This window comes from Lethenteron reissneri, chromosome 25 (genome assembly GCF_015708825.2).
Source record: "Lethenteron reissneri isolate LAM-NWPU_2019-01 chromosome 25, ASM1570882v1, whole genome shotgun sequence".
Taxonomy (NCBI): Eukaryota; Metazoa; Chordata; class Hyperoartia; order Petromyzontiformes; family Petromyzontidae; genus Lethenteron; species Lethenteron reissneri.
Window position 1 is genome coordinate 11077744 of NC_083803.1, and position 21944 is coordinate 11099687.

At 53.5% G+C, this 21944-nt stretch overlaps 1 protein-coding gene across 1 annotated transcript in view; it reads right to left on the reverse strand.

Annotated features, from left to right (window-relative positions):
- Window positions 1-21944, reverse strand: part of LOC133347199 (zinc finger protein 541-like) — a 73661-nt gene that overhangs the window by 25012 nt on the left and 26705 nt on the right. The window contains exons 2-5 of the mRNA XM_061559278.1: window positions 17619-18183; window positions 2856-3013; window positions 2002-2129; window positions 23-1733 (exon numbers count right to left, since the gene is read on the reverse strand). Of these exons, the coding sequence (XP_061415262.1) occupies window positions 23-1733; window positions 2002-2129; window positions 2856-3013; window positions 17619-18183 (2562 nt within the window). The remainder of the gene's footprint in view (window positions 1-22; window positions 1734-2001; window positions 2130-2855; window positions 3014-17618; window positions 18184-21944) is intronic.

Genomic DNA, 21944 nt, shown 5'->3' on the forward strand with positions numbered 1-21944 from the left:
CCGGCGAGACACTGACAGGCACCTGCGTGTTAGCCGCGTGCTGCTGCGCCAGCTTGGCGCCGCCGTGGGGCGGGCGCAGCGCCTGCTGCCCCAGCACCGGCGGCTGCAGGAAGTGCGCGCCGTACGTGCGGCGCGCCTCGCCCGGCTTCCCGAGCCTCGGGGGCTCGCCGCACTCGGAGGCCGGCGGACGCTCTGCGGGCGCCGGCGCAAACGCCTGCGTCGTCTGTGGCGCCAGCCGGAGGTAGCCGTGCTGAGGTTGCTGATGGAGGGACATTGCCGGAAAGTGCTGCTGCTGCTGCTGCTGTATGGCTTCTATCTTGTGTTGCGCCATTACTGGCTGCACCTGCTGCACCTGCTGCTGCTGCTGCTGCCAGGATTGTTCCAAAGTCTGCATAGTTTGTTGCTGCTGCTGCTGCTGTTGTTGCAGCTGATGGTGCGAGTGATGATGGTGAGGGTGATGATGATGCTGATGAAGGAGCTGCTGTTGGATCTGCTGGAACTCGTGTGTCCTGTACGCATCGTGTGGCTGCTGCTGCTGTTGCTGCTGCTGGTTGTGGAACGGTGCAGGGAGACTGCCCTGCACCTGCAGCGCGTACGGCGGCGGCGGCGGCTGCTGCTGCTGCTGCGCCTGGTGACAGCCGTGCGTGGAAGGCAGCGTGAACTGCTGCGCCCCGACGGGCGACAGCTGCTCCATGGCCGCCGCCCGCCGCGCGACGGCGCCGCCACCGCCAAGGTCGCCGAGGTCGCCGAGGTCGCTCTCCCCGAACACCGACAGGAGGAGCGGCGGGCCCGGCGCGCCGCTCGGCACCGCGCCCGGCACGGCCGGCTTCCTCTTGGCGAACGCCTGCACAAACGAGTCCAGTTTCTGGCCGCTGCGGGAGGCAGCCGCCCCATCGGCGCCCGCGGGCAGCGAGGGCAGGAGGCGGTCGCCGGCCCCCTGGGTCAACGAGGCCGCGGCCCACGGGCCGTGCTGCGCGGGCGGGGGGAGGGGCGGCGGAGGCGGAGGCGGGGGCTCGCCCGGGGGCGCCAGCAGGAGCTGGCTGGCGGCCGGGTGGGGCCAGCTGGCGGGGCGCGCCGGCTCCGGGAGCTTGGGCACGGAGAGCAGCTCCGGCGTGCGCGCAGAGCCCACGCCGTCCGGCTGCCGCTGCTGCTGCTGCTGCTGCCGCGGCATCGGCGGAGCGTGGTTCTGGGAATCGTGCGGCGCCGGCTGCACCGGTGGCATGGCCGGCGCGAGGTGCAAGCCGTGGCCGCCCACCGGCAGCGGCAGGAAACTGGCATCCGGCTGAGCCGCCGCAACCCCCTCCGTGTACTCGGCGCTGACCGTCACGCTCACGACGCGCAGCTGAAACGCCCCGGGGTCGTCCGGCAGGCCGGCGGAATCCAGCGTCTGTGCCGCGTCGCCCGTCGGCCGGTGCTGCTGCTGCTGCGGCGGCGGCGGCGGCGATAACCGTGTCGTGGGATCGTCGTCGGGGCAGTGCGACGGAGGGTCGAGGCCATTGAGCGGAGCCTTGGCGTCGGTGGGGCACCCGTCGGGAGGCGGTTGGTGGGCCTCGGAGCGCGCGACGGCGGGGGAGGTCGCGGGGAAGGGCTGCCCTCCCTCGGGCGGGTAGGGCAGCTTGTGGTGGGACTCGTAGTGGCGCTTGAGCGAGCGCAGGTCGCAGTAGCTCTTGAGGCAGCCCTGGGCGCAGCAGGAGAAGGGCTTGCTCTTCTGGTGCGTCACCATGTGGCTCGCCCTGTCGGTGGCACGGCAGACTGGTGTCACACGCGCGGGCACGTACGTACGCACGCACGCGCAGATACCTGCACACGAAGAGCACCGCTGGTGGCAGCTGTCCCTGTGCGGCACAATTTGTACGGCGGGCTGGTTTGCAAGTGGTATTAGCCTGCCAGTAGGAGGCGATGTGTGACGGCGATGATAACAGTCATGGAGATTGCTGATGACGATGATGACGATAATGCCGGCGGAGGCCTAAGTGAGTGCGAGACCAGCATGGCACTCACAGGTGATCCTGCCGCTTGAAGGCCTTGTGGCACACCTCGCACACGTGCTTGCGCTCCTGGCTGTGCGACAGGTAGTGCTTGTTCAAGGCACTGCCGCTACGGAATGCCTTCCCGCACTGGCTGCACGCCTGGAACGACGCACGCACACATGCACAGACAAAGAAACCCCCGTAAAGCATTGAACAGACTGTTTGGGGCAAGTGTTGTTAGCGAGCACCGACGAAGGCCGGCACGGGCAGCACCACACCCGGCCTTTGTCTCCCAAGTGCCGATGTTTACACATCGTACCAGGTAGTCATTTTGAGGCTGAGTCAACCTCGGGAAGGCCCAGGACCGGCTCAGATGATCATCACTCCTGTTGACTGTGAGCGGGAATTGAACTTGGGTCACACGGGTTCGTAGTGCAGCACACTAACTACTACACTACCGCTTCGCACTGTGTGTGTGTATGTACACACAGTACACACACAGCAATGATTGCACGACTACACACACATACACAAACCGATGCATGCACGCACTGACACACACGTGTGCGCACGTTCACAAACAATGGTGTGCTGCTGCTGGTGCGTGCTGGTGCGTGCTGCGTGCTGCTGCTGGTGCTGGTGCGTGCTGCGTGCTGCTGCTGGTGCGTGCTGCATGCTGCTGGTGCTGGTGGTGCTGGTGCGTGCTGCGTGCTGCTGGTGCTGGTGGTGCTGGTGCGTGCTGCGTGCTGCTGGTGCTGGTGCGTGCTGCGTGCTGCGTGCTGGTGCGTGCTGCGTGCTGCTGGTGCGTGCTGCGTGCTGGTGCGTGCTGCGTGCTGCTGGTGCGTGCTGCTGGTGCGTGCTGCTGGTGCGTGCTGCAGCGCGTGCCTGAGTGTGCTGCGCCTGCTGCCCGGGCGAGTCTCTGGGGGTCCGCCCACGCCGGTTCTTGTCCTGGGGGGCCGCGCCGCCAGCGCCTCCGGGGTCCGTGTGCTCGTCGCCACTGCCGTCGCGCGCTCCTCCGTGCGGGGACGGAGAAACGCTCTCCTCTGCGGCGCACGCAATGCACGCACACAGACAAAGATCCCCCCTGTAGCCTCAACAGACTTTTGGGACAAGCGCTGTTAGTGACCACCTACGAAGGCCGACACGGCACACGAGAGGGTGAATGGCCAGCACCACGCCCGGCCGCCTTTGTCTCCCCAGTGGCAATGTTTACACACGACAACAGGTACTCATTTGAGGGGAGCTCCAGGAACAATTCTGATCATCGTCACTGGTGTTGGCCGTGAGCGGGAATCGAACTCGGGTCTCCGGGTTCATAGCAAAGTGCACTAACCCCTACACAACCGCTCCCCACACACACACACATGAGTTACGCATTGTGTCTCTAACATCCATTGCACACAATTACAATGCAACGTGCTCTTTTATGTCCAGTGTATATCGTTACATAACAAGGTATACAATTCACAATTACAAGGCCCTCCAGTGAGGCTTTGCCAGGTGAGTAAGCGTGACCCACAGGGCCAGAGGCCAGGAGTCAAACTCGGGTCCTTGTGTTGTATAAGAAACTCAGACCTAGTAAGCACTCAATGCACAAGTACAGCCCTTTGTCAATCCACTGCTGGATGAAGGCTTCCCCAAGCCATACTAAGCGTGACCATACTTCACCACACCGATCAGTGCCGGCTGATGAAGACGGGCAGCATAGATGTGGGTGCATTGGAGTGCAGTACAACAGTGGATTTTGCTACATTGGCTCTCTGCTACCTGCCACGCAGCCCCACCACCTATAGTACCTGTGATGCACAGTGGTTACCCATGCCAGTGCTATTGAGGCTCAACCCTGCTTAGTTCCGAAGATCGCATGAGATCGGGCGCTTTGCCAATTATTTGGTCATCGGTAAATCACTCAATGTGCATAATTCCACAGAGAGCACAGGCAGACCCCGACTTACTAAAAAACTCGATATGCGGAAATGTTAGCGTTAGTTACGTAAGGGGCCGTCCATAAATGACGTCACGCACCTGGGGGGTAGTCAGACATTTGTGACGATGTGTGACGAGGGAGGGGGGGGTTGAGAAATGTGACGTCACATCAAAATGCGCAACTTTAAATAAATATAGAATTGTTATAACAACACTAATTTTGATGAATTTTCATTATTAACTATTTGATTATTTAAATTTACTAAGGTCACCTTTTATTTATTCCATGAAGGTGCATGTTTGCGTCTCCATGGGAGAATGGAGAAGCATACATTTTGAACATTTTCTTAATGATTGTTATTAAACATTTTGATTCTAATGATTCTACCAGGGCTTTTCATTCTGTGTAATGAACACGTGATTGTTGTAATTGTGCTCTCCATTTTGCTTCGTTCTACTACAAAGTTTCAAGTATTTTTTTTATAGTTATAATAACTTTTAATATTTTATAATTATAGGATAATTTCAATATCATATTCTAAACATCTGCAGTTTTAGTTAGACGTTGAATATTTTCAAGTGAATTTTATGCTAAATTTAAGCTTTCGAACGCCTCCTTTTTAATACGTGTTTTCTCCTACAACATCAGAGTGCAGCGCCACATTAAATACGCACTACAATGACGACAGTTTAAAGCGATTTGAAGCATGTTTTATTTTCAAAATGCAAATATGGTTTGGGGGGGGGGGGGCAGAGCTTGTGACGTCAAATTTGAGGGGGGGGGGGGGTCTGACTTTTTGTGACGCCGTGTGACGAGGGCGGGGGGGGGGTCAAAAATCGTCCAAAATCGCGTGACGTCATTTATGGACGCCCCCTAAGCGCAAATCGTGCAGTGCGGTGAGGTTGCTGATGAATACCGCGGCGGGCACGAGGCGTGATGTCAAGGCTGCAGCTCCCTCTGCAGGGCTGCAGAGGGAGCTGCAGCCCTGCCGTTGGAACCTCCGACTGCTGATGTTGACCCCGATAATGTAATGCCTGTCCCCTCTCCTTCTTGCTCGTCTAACAATTAAGTCCTTTGTCACTCACAACTATTTCCGGCTATGGGATTTTATCTTGATCGTGGGGGAAAATTGTTCAGTTTTCGACGACACGCGGAAAATTCGGGTTTACGGATCGTTCGCGGGAACCTCACCCTTCCGTAACCCGGGGCTCTGCCCGTATATAAATACCTGTGCGTACATATATAAATATACACAAGTGAGCATAAATGCGTACACACACACACAGTGGCATATCGATGTGATCGAGTGGTCAGGTGCACACACTCGGCCTATTAATCAGCACGGAGGACACGAGGTCACGTGTGAATCCAGCGAGTCGCGAGCATGGCGGCACTGCCCCCGCTGCCAGGCTCGCGATGGTAATGACAGCCGTGTCATAATGAGCGGTTTACCTGTGAAATCCCCTGAGCCTCTATATACTGGGATTCACTCAGTACTTATGTTCAAATTCTTTCAATAGTTGGTCACCAACACACTCCGACGAGCGACCATTGAAATCCATCCTGTGGCGGGCACTCACGGAACTTGAAACCAATTAAATAATATGACAATTTAGCACCCTTAGCACCGGAGGGGGCCTTCCCACCCCCTGACGAAACCCAGGCAGGAAAATCAGCTGCCAAATACAGCCACCAAACCCTGTCGCTAAACCAATCTACCAAATCAAGTCACTTAGCCCAGTCAGCAAATCCAGTCACTCAACCCGTCCAAGAAACCCAGCCTCCAAACCCAGCCACCAAACCCAGCCACCAAACCCAGCCACCAAACCCAGCCACCAAACCCAGCCACCAAACCCAGCCTCCAAACCCAGCCACCAAACCCAGCCACCAAACCCAGCCACCAAACCCAGCCTCCAAACCCAGTCACCAAACCCAGCCACCAAACCCAGTCACCAAACCCAGTCACCAAACCCAGCCTCCAAACCCAGCCACCAAACCCAGCCACCAAACCCAGCCACCAAACCCAGTCACCAAACCCAGCCTCCAAACCCAGTCACCAAACCCAGCCTCCAAACCCAGCCACCAAACCCAGCCACCAAACCCAGCCTCCAAACCCAGCCTCCAAACCCAGCCTCCAAACCCAGCCACCAAACCCAGCCACCAAACCCAGCCTCCAAACCCAGCCTCCAAACCCAGCCTACAAACCCAGCCACTAAACCCAGCCTCCAAACCCAGCCTCCAAACCCAGTCTCCAAACCCAGCCACCAAACCCAGCCTCCAAACCCAGCCACCAAACCCAGCCTCCAAACCCAGCCACCAAACCCAGCCTCCAAACCCAGCCACCAAACCCAGCCTCCAAACCCAGCCTCCAAACCCAGCCACCAAACCCAGCCACCAAACCCAGCCTCCAAAACCCAGCCACCAAACCCAGCCACCAAACCCAGCCACCAAACCCAGCCTCCAAACCCAGCCTCCAAACCCAACCACCAAACCCAGCCACCAAACCCAGTCACCAAACCCAGCCACCAAACCCAGCCTCCAAACCCAGCCTCCAAACCCAGCCACCAAATCCAGCCTCCAAACCCAGCCACCAAACCCAGCCACCAAACCCAGTCACCAAACCCAGCCACCAAACCCAGCCTCCAAACCCAGCCTCCAAACCCAGCCTCCAAACCCAGCCACCAAACCCAGCCACCAAACCCAGTCACCAAACCCAGCCTCCAAACCCAGCCTCCAAACCCAGTCACCAAACCCAGCCACCAAACCCAGCCACCAAACCCAGCCACCAAACCCAGCCTCCAAACCCAGCCACCAAACCCAGCCTCCAAACCCAGCCACCAAACCCAGCCTCCAAACCCAGTCACCAAACCCAGTCACCAAACCCAGCCACCAAACCCAGCCTCCAAACCCAGCCTCCAAACCCAGCCACCAAACCCAGCCACCAAACCCAGCCACCAAACCCAGTCACCAAACCCAGCCACCAAACCCAGCCACCAAACCCAGCCTCCAAACCCAGCCTCCAAACCCAGCCACCAAACCCAGCCACCAAACCCAGCCACCAAACCCAGCCTCCAAACCCAGTCACCAAACCCAGCCACCAAACCCAGCCTCCAAACCCAGCCTCCAAACCCAGCCTCCAAACCCAGTCACCAAACCCAGCCACCAAACCCAGCCTCCAAACCCAGCCTCCAAACCCAGCCACCAAACCCAGTCTCCAAACCCAGTCACCAAACCCAGCCTCCAAACCCAGCCTCCAAACCCAGCCTCCAAACCCAGCCTCCAAACCCAGTCTCCAAACCCAGCCTCCAAACCCAGCCTCCAAACCCAGCCTCCAAACCCAGCCACCAAACCCAGCCACCAAACCCAGCCACCAAACCCAGCCTCCAAACCCAGCCTCCAAACCCAGCCTCCAAACCCAGCCTCCAAACCCAGCCTCCAAACCCAGCCACCAAACCCAGCCTCCAAACCCAGCCTCCAAACCCAGCCTCCAAACCCAGCCACCAAACCCAGCCACCAAACCCAGCCTCCAAATGCAGCCATTAATTTCAGCTACTGAGCCCATCCACGAAAATCAGCCATCAAACTCGCCTAACCCAGTCACCATAACCTGGCCACCCAAACCCGGTCACAAAACCCAGCCACTCACGTGAGTTACCACACATAATCGCTCAACCCAGTTACCAAATGCAGGCACCAAACCCAGCCACCCAACCCATCTACCCAATAGAGTCCAACCACCCAACCCATATTCCCAACGCAGCCCAGCCACCCAACCAGTGCATCTGGCATTTAAGCATTTCTCCTAAAGGGCTCCGTAAGGCAAACACAGGGGGAGAGGGAAAAAAAATCAATGCCAAATTCAGACTGGTCAGGGACGTCGCATTGTTCAATACAAAAGCCAAATATTTTACAAAAACGAGTCTGACATGGCCTTTTCACACACACACACAAGTCTAACTGTGGTATAGCACACGGACAAACAAGACGATTAGAAAATCACAAACACTTGCATTACTTATGCAACGCCAAGACAAGCCCAACAACAATAATAATAATCACTATTATCATCACCGTGACGAGGGCAAGTCGAGCCCGGAAATTAGAAACAATTTCATGCATTCCATATGTACGGTAACATTAGTAACAATGCAGGGTAAATGATTACAGTCGTGTATTACTATTAATACGGTGTGTGACGTCATTCATAACATCCCATGGGAGGAAAATGCAACATGTTACCTACGAAGTATGAATAACACAATAATTTCCTTATTTTCGTTTACCCAATGTCTACAGCATCACAGCGGTTTCCTTTGTTTGAGACGGACCGTGAACAGCAGTGCGTATAAATGCCGTGCGTGCGTGGGGAGCGGTGGCGTCGTCGTTAGCGCACTGCGCTACGAATCCGGCGACCCGAGTTCAATTCCCGCTCACGACCATCACCAGTGACGATTATCGGAACCGGTCCTGTGCCTCCCCTCGATCGACTCAACCTCAAATGAGTACCTGGTGCGTTGTGTAAAAACATCGCCATTGGGGAGACAAAGGCAGTCCAGCGTGGTGCTGGCCACCCACCCACGTGCCGTGCCGGCCTTCAGAGGTGCTCGCTAATAGCATTTGACCCAACAGTCGGTGAAGGCTATATGGGGGATCTTTGTCTTTGTGTGCATGGCTGTGTGTGTGTGTGTGCATGGCTGTGTATGTATGTGGCTATGTGGGGGCGGCTGCATGTGTATGACAGTGCGTGGGTGTATGTGTGCATGTGTGTGTGACTGTGACGCTAAGGATGTGTGGCTGTGTGTGCGTGGCTGTGTGCGTGGGTGTGTCTTCACGTCGGCGATACTGTGCAAGAGAGTCCGTGTGTATAATGTGTCAAAATGCGTGTGTGTGTGGGACTATGGGGAGCGGTAGTGTAGCGGTTAGCGCGCTGCGCTATGAACCTGGCGACCCGGGTTCGATTCCCGCTCACGGCTAACACCAGTGACGATTATCTGAACCGGTCCTGGGCCTCCCCTAGGTCGACTCAGCCTTAAATGAGTACCTGGTGCGGTGTGTAAACATCGCCACTAGGGAGACAAAGGCGGTAGGGCGTGGTGCTGGCCACCCACCCACTCGTGTGCCGTTCCGGCCTTCATAGGTGCTCGCTAACAGCACTTGCCCCTACAGTCTGTTCAGGCTATACGGGGGATCTTTTTTTTTGTGTGTGTGTGGGACTGCGTGTGCATTAGTTGTGTGGGGAGTCGTGATATCGTGGTTAAGCACACTGTGCTATGAATCTGGTGATCTGGGTTCAACTCTCAGTCATGGCTAACATCAGTGCTCCTGGCCCTCCCCTAGGTTCACTGAGCCATAAATGAGTACATGATGCGGTGTCTTATTATCGTCAGCACCGATGAGACAAATGGTAATACTACTTCTTTGTGTGCCGTGCCGGCCTTAATAGGTGCTCCCTTACACCACTTGTCCCAGCAGTCTAACACAAGCTATACGGGGGGATATTCGTCTTTGCATTAGGTGCTTGCTAACAGAAACTGCCCCAGCAGTCTGTCAAAAGATAAAGACGGAATCTCTGTGCGTGTGTGTGTATATATGACAGTCTGGGTGCATATATATGTATATGCGTGACGATGTGTATATGTGAATGTGTGTGTAGATGCGTATGGATGTCGTGCACGGCTGTGTCTGTACGTGTGTGACACTGCAGGCGAGGTGTGTACGAGGACACGCGTACGCGGATGTGCCTTTGCGCGTGCGTGACTCCGTGCGCGTGCGTGAGGTCGTGCGCTTTGTGACTGTGCGTGTGTGTGTATATATATGACTGTGTATATTGCTGGGTGCATGAGCTGGGAGTGAAATGTGAGTGTGTGTGCGTGTGGCTTTGGGAACGCGTACGCGTGTTGTGTTCACGTATGTGGCGTGTGCATCGTTGTGTTCACACATGTGGCGTGTGCATCTCTGTGTGCGTGCGCGTGCGTGCGCGACTCCGTGCGTGCGCGTGTTGCCAGCGCGCGTTGTTCAACAGCCAGGCAGAATGTTTACCCTGAGCGGGCTATTAATAGCTGCTGGGGTTCAGTGTGCAGCCTTACAACTGGCAGAGTGCCAGGGGAGGGAGACAGGGAGAGTGGGAGCGCGAGAGAGATGGGGAGGAGGCACCACGAGCGGAGTGGGGTGGGAGAGAGAGAGAAGGGGAGAAACGGGGGGGGGGGGGGGGACAGAGACAGGATGACAGAGGGCGACACACAGAGGGGACAGAGGAGCGACCATGGGGGGGGGGGGTGTATGTGAGACGCAGAGCGACCAGGAGACGCTAAATTGGAGAGAGAGGGAGACACTGAGAGGGAGACACTGAGAGGGAGACGCTGAGAGGGAGACACTGAGAGGGAGACACTGAGAGGGAGACGCTGAGAGGGAGACGGGGAGAGAAGAACGCAGAGGGGACAAAGAGCGAGGAGGGAGAGATGCGCAGCGGGAGAGACAGGGGAAGAGGGGGGAAGGGCGGGGAGAGAGAGAGACATAAACAGAAGGGAGAGAGAATGGGATAGACAAAGGAAGAGAAGCGAGGAGAGGGGGGGGGGGGGTCTATGGAGAGAGACAGGAAAAGAGAGGGAGAGATACACAGAGAGAATGGGGAGTAGGGGCAGGGGGGCGGAACACAGAGAAGGGGGAGACACACAGAGAGGGGGGGGAGATACAGATGCATCAGTGAGATGGGGGCCTCTCGTCGTGTTTGAGGGGGCTGTGGGCTGTTGTGCTGGCCTAGTGACCAATCAACGCAGCCGTGTGGTCGTGTGTGCATGGGGGCTGTGCGCACACGCACGTGTCCGAGTGCTTGCGTCTGTGTCGATGTGCACTGCTTACACGCGCGGCGTGTGTGCTCGCTAACGGTACTTGCCTCCGACAGCCTGTCGAAGGCTATACGGGGGACCTTTGCCTTTGCCTGAAGAAGACTTGTAGGTAGCAAGATTGCAGAGACGACGAAGAGGTTCATCGCGTGGGGAATCCAGTGGAGGTGGTTGTGCGGGAAAACAATTGCAGGTAGGGGCATCGTCGTATAGATCCGTGGTTCGTCATCTTTCTGGATCCACGGTCTGCCAGTGTCAACCCCCGGAACACTTTCGCGGACCACCGCGTCTCGATGACGCGTGTTTCGAAACTAAAACGCCTCCAAATCGCGAGATCTGTCAAACTTCCACGGACCACCTCCCACGGCCTTGCGAAACCAGCAGTGGCCCGAAGAGACACAGGTTGACATCCATGACAGAAGCCTGAGGTGTACATCACGTGCAAGACCTGACCGGAGATCGATAATCGCCAATCCATGGTAACTACGGGGACACAGTGGAATCGGAGGGGTCATGAGAACAGGCCAAGGGTGTGGGTCTGTATGTGGCTCACAAGGGACATGCGCCATAGCTTTGCAAGAGGGCTGTCCAATGCCCTGGGCTTGCAGAGGCATGCGGTCGAGTGGTCAAATGGTGGTCCACCCCTGGCATGGGCTTTGGGACACAGTGTAGGGAAACAGGGGCTGTGCGTGCAGGGAGACAGGGCTGTGTGTGTAGGGCGACAGGGCCACGTGGAGAGAGGCTGGCCTATGCTTTTGACTCAATATTGCGATGGAGGAGGCGTCAGGACCTGAGAATTCAGGTCCTGGATGTGTGTGCAATGCTGCTGTGAGCACAGTCCACCCGGGGTGGTGGGTCCATGAAGCACCACGCTGCTCACTGTGTGCCGTGTCGACCTCCATAGGCGCTCACTGATAGCACTTGCCACAACAGTCTGTTAAGGTTATAGGGGGGCTCTCTCTTGTGTATGTGTGAAACGGGTGAGGTCCATAACTGTGGTTCATGCAGCTGCAATGGCAGCATTGGTTACGCAGTCCAGACCTCCGCAGAGATGCTGGCAAATGGAGGTGTTCCGGCTAGCTGAAAGAAAGCAGCAGGCCCACTCCCACCTTTTACAACATCCCATGTCCGAGAATGAGGTTTACCAGCCTTCGCTCGGAGGTTTGGAGAGCCGCCGTGCAATGCTGCCAAGATGAGTGGTGATCATGGGTTGCTGAGAAGATGTCTGAGTAGCACGCGATCACAAAGCACTCTTTAACTCCATCAGAAAAGTTACTTGTACTGCCACACCTATCACCATCCTTAGGGGAAAGAATGGTGATCTGACCTCTGACCCCCAGGAACGGGTTTGCAGGTTTTCTGAGTAATTCTGTCAGGCCTTGGGCTAGGAGAAACCCTTCAGCTTAGATAACATCATGGGGTAATCTGGAGTGGACCCGAATGGGCCTGCGATGCCTCAAATATTTGAGGAAGCAGCCAACCCCTGTAAGTGGCTGGCTGACGTGCAAACACTGTTGAGGAAGTGTGGAGTGCCATTCAAAGCCTGAGACCAGGAAAATCACCAGACAGAGAATATCGCCCAAGCCAACTGCTGAGGGAGGGTAGCATTTGTCTGCAGACTGCTCTTTGTGACATCAATACAACCTTCTGGACCACAGGACAGGTTCAACAGAATTGGAATGATGCCCCGGTGGTCCCTCTCTTTAAGAAGAGGGACCATACTGATTGAAACAACGACTGGGGCATCTTCCTCAGTGTGCCGGGAAAGGTCCTTGCAAGGATTATTCAACATCACCTTGCCAGGCACGCCGAGGTGAGGCTTGTGGAGCCCCAAAGTGGTTTCAGGCTGGGGCGGACCTGCAAGGATGTCATATTCTCTGTCCATTTGCTACAGCAGAGGTGTAGGGAATTCCAACAAGACCTACATCTCTGCTTTATTGACTCTGGGCTGTTCTTCGTGCTTTCAGAGTCCCTGACTCTCTGCTCACAATCATTAAGTGCCTTCATGATGGTGATAAAGCCCAGGAGTCAAGAGCCATCCCCTGTTCACCTTGGGGTGTGACAGGGATGTCATCTGACTCCTACATTATTTAACATATTTTGCGACCAGATAGTTTGAGAAGCTTTCCATGGCTGTACAAAAGGAATTTACATCTGGTATAGATACAATGGGAGGCTGATTGATGCCCGGGTGCAGTCAAGGGATGGCTCCCCATTGGTCAACCATGTTATTCTATATGCTGATCTGGTAATATCTGCTCACTCTGAGAAGGAGTTGGAGGCTCTCTTGCTAAACCTAGAGCATGCCACTAAGAAGTGAGGCCTTAGCATAGGGGCCCACAAAAGCTAAGGACCTACCTGGGTCTTTTGAGTTATAGGCATGTTGAACTTCAGCTTATTTAGCCAACTCCGGGATATCGGAGGTGGGGAAAACTCTCCACCCCCTCAACTGTCATCAAATACTCCACCCCCTCCACTCCCCAGGAGTGATGGGGCAGGTGTGGAGAGACTAGAAAAGTTTCCATACCTAGGTAGTGTGCTTATTGCCAGCTCCGGTTTGGCAGCAGAGGTCTCACTCCGAATCAGTCGAGTGTCTTTACCTTTTCATCAGCTATGCAATATGTACTTGTACTGGGTCTGGCCGATTAGTTGGTCAGGGAGAATATAAGATGGTTGGATGTGTGACGTTGTGCTGTATTTCATACGAAGGCCATACCACGTGTCCATGGCCACCCTGAAGCAAGAGGGCTCAGTTTGCAAAGCGGGACAGCAAGCGAGGAACGCGGTTCCCTTCACGTAGGCCGTGGGGCTCGTCGTCCCGTAGGAGCTGCTCACTTTTGACTCCTGTGTATGCATCTGCCTGCCCGCCGTACCTTTCTTCATTATTGACAACTTGCAGCTCAGCACACGGCAGATGCCTGCGCAGCGCGACTCACGATCTCCTCTTGATACCAAGATCCAGGATGGTCATGTCTATGCGCCGCTTCTCGGTGGCAGCCCCAACAGTCTGGAACGATATCCCTCTGCACATTCGCAGCATCACCTCAATCGCCTCCTTCAAGAGAGACTTACAAACTCACCTCTAAAACCACGTTTTCGAGCGACTCTGAGCTTGGCTCCGCGCCTCTGAGTGGTGGCCGTTACGTCCGCAAATTGGCACGCGTTATAAATTGCATTATTATTATTTTTCCGCTTCCCACCACATATGCAAACTAAAACCAACCTGTCATCCCAATAAAGCTTTGTACCCGTGGCACACCACAGGATGGGGAGCAAAGTTAAGGATATAATGCATGGAGAAAAGAGAAAGGATTGGGAAAAGGAAAGCGATGCCAGGATGGAAGTCCCAAGACGGATGACTCATGGTGAGCAGCAAGAATAGAGGAGGAGGAGCGGCTGGGCAAGAAGAGAAGGAGGAGGGGGAGAAGGAATGGCCGGGCAAAGATGTCGGGGATGAGAGGGTGATGACAATGATGAGAGGGGAGGGAAGAGAGGGAGACAGAAGGAAGCAGCGAGCAGGCGTGAGCTGCAAGGAGTAGTAGCGTCTGTTTTCACAGGGGGCGGGGAGAGGGGAGGGTTTCAGAGTGGGCGTGGTCACACAGAAGTCACGTGGTTTACAGGAAGCTTCAACTGGCTTAGATATATAGATGCAGGACCCTGCTGAAAAAGAGTATTGAGGACCCATTCAGGGTTTCCTGAGTGAATAAAGGACATTATTCACTACAGCACTACCTTCGCATTTGCGTGGGATATAAAATATGTGAAAAGAAAGCAATTTAGATTTCGTATGCACCCCCTGAAATGTCTATACCGTATATTATTAGTGTCGAAATAGCCATATGCTTTGAAGTAATTTCTAAGACTTGTGGACAGACAATATTGTAGGTGGATACGCCACGATAACCCTCGATCTTCCACTCTCCTCTACTAATCAGGTCCTGGTTTCAGCGATGCAGTGCAAGGCACCTTCCAATTACATGATCATTTACAAATGGCGCCCGATTGGATGTTCCCAGGAGTTTTCTTGAATTTTTGGCATCAAAACGTTGGAAATTCGGAAAGGCGACGATTTTCCAGGAATCTCCTTGGCAAGAGAAAAAATGTTGGTTGTCTTCATATGTCCAGGGAATGAACCGTTTGGGGGATCTACAGCATGACGGACAGACACTTGCGAATTATACATATATTAGAATATGTATTTATACTGCAGGAATACGATGAGCCAAAAAGCTTTTTTTCACAAATGTACAGTAGATGTCCATATTTATAGATAGATCAGGGGGAATGGAGGGGGTGGGAGAGTGGACAGCGCACTGCACTATGAACCCGGTGACCTGAGTTTGTTTCCTGGCCACGGCTTGCATCAGTGGCGCGTGATATCACGATCGGTACTGGACCTTCCTTAACCATCCCACCTTCACCAACCTGCAGAGATCAGCATCGTTAAGTATGGTCAAACAACCCCCATGATGGCCATAGAATGGGTGGACCTTCATCCAGCAATGGGTTGCAAAAAGTTACGTAAATTATTATTCGTTATTAATACATACTGCTAACAATTTTGAACGGCACCTAAGAGTCCTGCTGGTTTTGCATGAATGTGTGGGAAGCCAAGTTGCCCTTTTGATCTTTTCCTGACCAGCAGTGGCCGTGATGGGGTGGGGGTTAACCTCGTTAGGCAGCCACTAGTGCTCAACCCTTTGAAAACTCATTAATTGGCTCTAATTACAGACACCACCAGAGGCAACCGTTTAACGATTTGATGTGGCTCAAATTATCATTAAAAAACGCACTGTGCTGTACATTAAAATTACCTGTCATCTCCCCGCACCGCTCCCACCCTCCACTGCCATCAAAAACAAAGACGCACACACTTTATTTTGCGAGTGGCTAAGGTTTGAAATTGAATGATAACTTAATAATAACGGAGCATGAGAGTGAATGAACCAACGCGAGATGATCGAGCTTCACCCAATTGTGGGTCATAGTTCGAATGAAGGAACGCATCTTTTTTCTTATGTTTACCGTTCGGATTTGAATATTTCTATTGCCCAAGCTCTGTGGCCCTATATTGGGATGTTTGGTCAACTCCGCTGAGTATTTATACACGTGGGAGGAAACCGTGCAGATGGAATACCGATGGAAATGAATCGACTTGATGTACTGTCATACCCTGACAAGCCAGGAGATGGCGACCTCACAGCCCAGCGTGTTTTGTGTGATCCACCTACCCCCCGACTGCCTCCACCACAGTGCTGGATTACAGGCCACGTGCATGGCCACCAGCTCCCAGCGAGCATTCGCTCACCTAGTCGAGAGGTAACGGTTCGTGTTTCTGCGCAAACTATAAATAATCCATTCTCACACTCAAGCCCACGCTTGTACGGTGAGCATACAAATAGAGTCACCGTTACCTGCCTCGGACACGGTAACGATGGGGGCATTGAGATCAATCCACACAGATAAGCGCGACGGATTGTGCCACCGCAGCCCCGTGACAGATTGGATCAGCGCGGGGCGGCCTCATCATGCAGTAGCAGACAGACCACGGCTCACGATGGTGAACACGGGCGTGCAGGGGTCCGCAGCGGCTGCGTTAGCGCGCGTGGGCGCAGGCGGTGAACGTGCCGAGCGGCACGGGGGCCACAATCAATCGCACCGCACCCCCTCGCCCGCCGCCACCCCCCCCCCACGCCCGCCCCACCCATCAGCATCCAATCTCATTTTGAGCAGTCTCACTAATGAATCCAGCACACGCTCACCTCCTCAAATACCACACACACACGCACATGAGTACAAAAATGACTCCTTAATATCACGTCGTAAATTAAATCCTGCACATTCGAAACGTCCAAATTATGCATCTGAACGTAAGCGTGGTCTGATGCAGGTTAACACTGAACTTTCAGTTTCATACACAGTGTATAAATTGTATCGCATTGTGCAGACATGTGTAAGTTATAGATAAACACTGTGTGTACATGCGCCACTACATGTTTGCCATGTTCTAGCCAATTGACACGCTGGACACCCTTGCGAATGAAGTGTTCCATCGCACGGAATTATCCAGGTGAAATATGTTAATAAGTAAAAATGTTATTGCATACGAGAGGGGCGATCACAATGTCCATGTCTCGCTTCAACAGGAGGCTGCAAAGCTCCTCCGTAAAAATGGACGCAGAGTTTGCGATCTCCCCTCGTATGCACTGCGTGTGGTGATACTATGACTTCTCAAATAAAACGTTTTGGATTTTTAACGACATTATTTTTATGGATGATTTATATTCCACGCTGATTTAAGAAGGCTTCATGCTTACAAAAGGGACCATCACCCATCACAACGCCACGTCTGATGGAAAAACCGCAGGCGTGACGCCATGTTAGTGATGTTACTTTCTGCGCCGCCATATTTTCGGACTGATCCGGACCAAATCTTTTGGTTCGCGTATTGCACACGCGCGTGTGTTTATGCGTTTACGTGTGTGCATGTGCATGTCCTCGCTGCAAAAGACAACGATCCTCTGTATCGCCTTAATATATTGTTGAGACAAGTGCTGTTAGCTAGCTTCTATGAAGGCCGGCACGGCACATCCGGGGGTGATGTGGCCAGCACCACGCCTGACGGCCTTTTCTCCCCAGTGTCGATGTTTATACACCGCGCCAAGTGCTCATTTGAGGCTGAGTCGACCTAGGGGAGGCCCAGGACCGCTTCAGATAATCGTCACTGGTGTTAGCCGTGAGCGGGAATCAAACTCGTGTCGCCAGCTTCGTAGCGCAGCGCTCGAACCGCTACGCTCCCGTTTCCCCCCCACCACACACGCGCGCACACGCAAGCAACACGCGCGCGCACACGCAAGCAACGCACGCGAGCGCTCGCACCTGTGCGCGGCGCGGGCGAGGAGGCCGAGTCGACGCTGTCCGCGTGCGGCGACCCCGTGTAGAATGCAGCCGACGCCGCCGCGCCGTCCGCCGGGTATAGCGACAGGCGCCAGATCCTCGTCGCGTCGAATAGCCGGCTGCAGCCCTCCACCGCGGCCCCCATCTCCAGCTCGCCCGGCTCAGCCGCCGCCGACAACAGCGGGTCCTTCATGTCCTCGGCCGCGACGGATGAGGAGGAGGACGAGGATGACGAGGGCACGGTGGGGTCGCCGCGGCCATCCGGGTCGTCCGGGTGCTGCCGGTGCTGCTGCTGCTGCTGGTGGTGGTCGTGGTGGTGGTCGTGGTGCACGGGCAGGCGCAGCAGCTCGGTGCGTACGCCGCCGCACGCGCCGTCGGCCAGCGGCAAGCGGCACAGCGACTCGTCCAGGTCGTCGGGGTCGGCTCGGGGGCCCGGGTCGTCCCCCGTGGGGAGCCGCGGGTCCTTGTCGTGCAGCAGTGGGCTGCGGCCCTCGGCATAGCCCTGCTGGTAGTCCATGGTGGCGTAGTCCATGGCGGTGCGCGGAGCCTGCGGACGACGCGTGGGTCACGGTGGAGCGCAGTGTGTGTGTGTGCCGCAGTGGTTAGCATACCGCACGATGAATTTGACGACCAGAATGACATCACTGGTGTAAATACGAACAGGTTCGGGGCCTCTATAACAAAATCCATATTTTTATATTTAGTTAATGCATCACACAACGAGCTGCGAACTGCAACACAGAGGCACATACTGTACATGTGAATATGTCTTCAGCCAATGAATGAGGGTAACACTCTATCCAACACAGATGGGACAAATAGAGATAAGTCCACACCTGCTGCACCGCCTTCGCCTGGCGAGCCAGGGTACAGCTCCTTGACGCCCACCGGTGGGGAGTCTCACGGCATTTGTATGGTCCACCAACTTTCGCCTCCTCCAGAGCGCTGGAGTACAGCCGTGCGCCACCACCGCCGATATCAGTATCAGGGTAAAGCGGATGGAGTGGTTGGCAAACCGCGCTTGAGTTCGATTGCCAGTTATGGCGAACATCAGGCCCGAAGCAGCCTTGGGTGGTGGTCCTCTGCTTTTGTGCTCCTGATGGAGTTGTAATGAATTCCATGTTCTTACGGCAGGAACAAGCATATTCACGTGACAATTTCTTGCCAACTTCCCGGCGAGGTTACGCAGCCCTTTGCAGGTGTGGCTCATATTGCAGACGTGAGATGGCAATAATGACAACGATGACGATAATGACGGCGGTGATGGTGATGTGGGGTGGGACTGCTTCAAATTGTCGATTGATGACAAAAAGCGTGAAATCGCCCTTAGACAGAGCAGTTCCACAAATTAGACCTTACATATGGGGCACCATTTGAAGGTGTTTGTCTATAATGTAGCAAATATGGATTCTTTTTTGGATAAATTAATACGAAGCCATTTATTTTACCACAGTAAGGCCCTCTGAGCCATATATCTCTCCTTCAAAAGTGACCCGGCCATAAATGATATCTTAACGAAGTGGCTTATGTGGAAATTTATAGCAGACAAATACTTGAATGCTCTGACAGACACACAAAACTGTTTGGGTCATGAAAACGTCACTTCTGCTGAGTACATTCTACATGATGGTAAAGGTATTAGCATTTCTCCCTTATCAAGAAAGGACAGATTATGCATATCTGAATTACAGTCTTAATTGATTGCCATACAACAGCCCAACTAAAAAGCAACTTCATAATTATAGTGATGATTATCCACATGTTTAAAGTGTATGAAATGTACATTAGCAATGGGGGAACCGCCCACACATGTATCTATATCAACATGAATAAACCGCCGATGCGGGGGTCCTGTATTTATGCCATGAAATTCCATGAAATGCTACAGAAACAGAAAGCAGAGCTCCGTATTTACCTTCAGCCAAGTTTTTATACGGCGGTCACCAATACACTCCGACTCCGTACATGTGAACTCCGTTCCGTGGCAGGCACCCGGACTCTAAACATGTGTGCCGGGCGCACTGTCATGTCAAAGGGGATGGGGCGTTAAAACTAAAACTACTTAACTATTTTTATTGTACCCGGTAAGGCCCACTTGAGCTACATAGCTCTTTTTTCTGAATGCAAATTTATAAATGCGGAGAAAAATCCACACAACCATGGGGAGAACATGCAAAATCCAAATATAGAAGTGTCAGGGCCGGGATCAAACCCACGACCTCCTGTATACCAGGCGAGGGAGTTAACATCTCACCACCACGAAATATGTGTCCCCGCTGTTTCCCTTCACAGCCCCCAACTGGCCCAGGAGGTCATGGTACTCGGAACTCTCGGCCACGGCCACAGAGGAGGCTTGGCGGCTCACCACGAAAAAACGGAACCTCCTCAGTCAGAGGGGAGTGTGGCACCAGGGGCTAGCAGCCCTGAACTTGACGGGCCTCCACATTGAAAGGGCTAGGTGCGAGCACGGGGGCCTAGATCCGGACGTTCAAAAAATCCCCGTTCAAAATCCAGGTGCCCCTCCGCATGGAGGGTATACAAACAGCACTGCAATCGATTCGGTGCTTTGTGCAGGAGAGAGAGGGGCGGTAGGGGACACCGCTGCACAGGCACTGTAATATAAATAAATAATGCCTTCGTTTTCTGGGTGTTCAGCAACGAATGCAGTTCACATGTACAGAGGCGCAGCTTAAATATACGCTGCCAAGCCTGGTGGTGCTCATTCAGATGCTGTCTTTCCGACAGACCTGTTCTTCACCTGAGGACGGCTGCTTGCGTTGTGGCCGAAACGTCGTGAGAATTATTTTATTATGTTTTATTTTTATTATTTTATTATTTCCCTTCTACGTGACTTTACCGAAAGAACCAAGAAGACGCAGTATGTCGGCGACCACTGTATCAAGAATATAAATCATAAAATGTTGTACAACAGCTAAAAAAATCACACAATTCCTTACTCGCCATTGTTCAACGCCCACAAGACAAACCCTCTGCTCGCTCTGCTGCAGTCTCAATCGCACGACCACCGCTCCGGAGGCAACGAGGCGCCGGAGGTTCAGTTTGTTCAGCGGCAGAGCTCCTCCCGTGTGCGAGCACACGAATTTAAATCCCAACCAGGGGTTCACTGAGTACCACAAGCATCACGAGTGCCATCATCATAATTACTCATCATGTATAAACACTCATTAATGGCGTTGACTAAACATGCCAATACAGGATCATAGAGCTTGGACAATTGTTGTCACAGATCTGGCTGCCTTCCCATTGTCTTGGGCTTCCCGCACCTCTGTAAGAAAACTGTGATTATTACAATTTCTACGGCGTTTCGAGAAGCATTTACATGAATGACGATATATTAAAAAAAAAAGATGTATTATTTTTATTAGTCATCATCCCCTAGGAGTCAATAAATTCTCACAACCAGTTTCATTGACAGGCTAATATAGCGGGGTTGTTTTTCGACAGACTGGTCACTGTCATAGTAATGTGGAATTTCTTCCACGAGCTGAGACTCATCAAAAAAGCCGACCACTTACCAGTCAAATTTCGATTTAAAGCTTTCGTGACTGCAGGGATTCATCTTCTTGGTTCTTTCGGTAAAGTCACGTAGAAGGGAAGTAATACATATGCACGGGCATAATATGACTTTGAAACCCCCCGCCCACCTCCTACGCATTTCCCATAAATATGCTAAATTCATCTTGATATGCAAATTATTTTGTCAAGGCGCTCTTCTTCCCCCCTCCAACCCAGCTTAAATATACGCTCCAAGCTTGGTGGTGTTTCATTCTTCACCTGAGGACGGCTGCTTGCGTTGTGGCCGAAACGTCGTGAGAATTATTTTATTATGTTTTATTTTTATTATTTTATTACTTCCCTTCTACGTCACTTACCAGTCCTCCAAACAGCACAGAGACACTCTGATACATACACGGCAGACTCTCGATTATCCACGCTAATGACGGTGAGGATGGCCGCAAAGAATTCAAAATTGTGGATAATCCAAAAATGAAACGACTAATATAGGTATAAACTATTTTCAGTTAAGAGTTTGTTTTGTATCGACCGTCCGACGATGCGCGTGCTCAGTGAGGACGCTTTCCTGCTCCCGCGCAGAAGACTCCGCGCACGTAGCGGATTGCAGAGGCACGTCAATCAAAATCAATCAAACCCCGCCCACTGTTGTAAAGATATCCAACTACTGTACTGTTGAGGCGATCACGTGATCGCCTCAACAGTACAGTATTTGTTCGGTTTAAGCACGTGATTTGTAATAAACATTTCCAAGAATAACAATGTATAACTGTT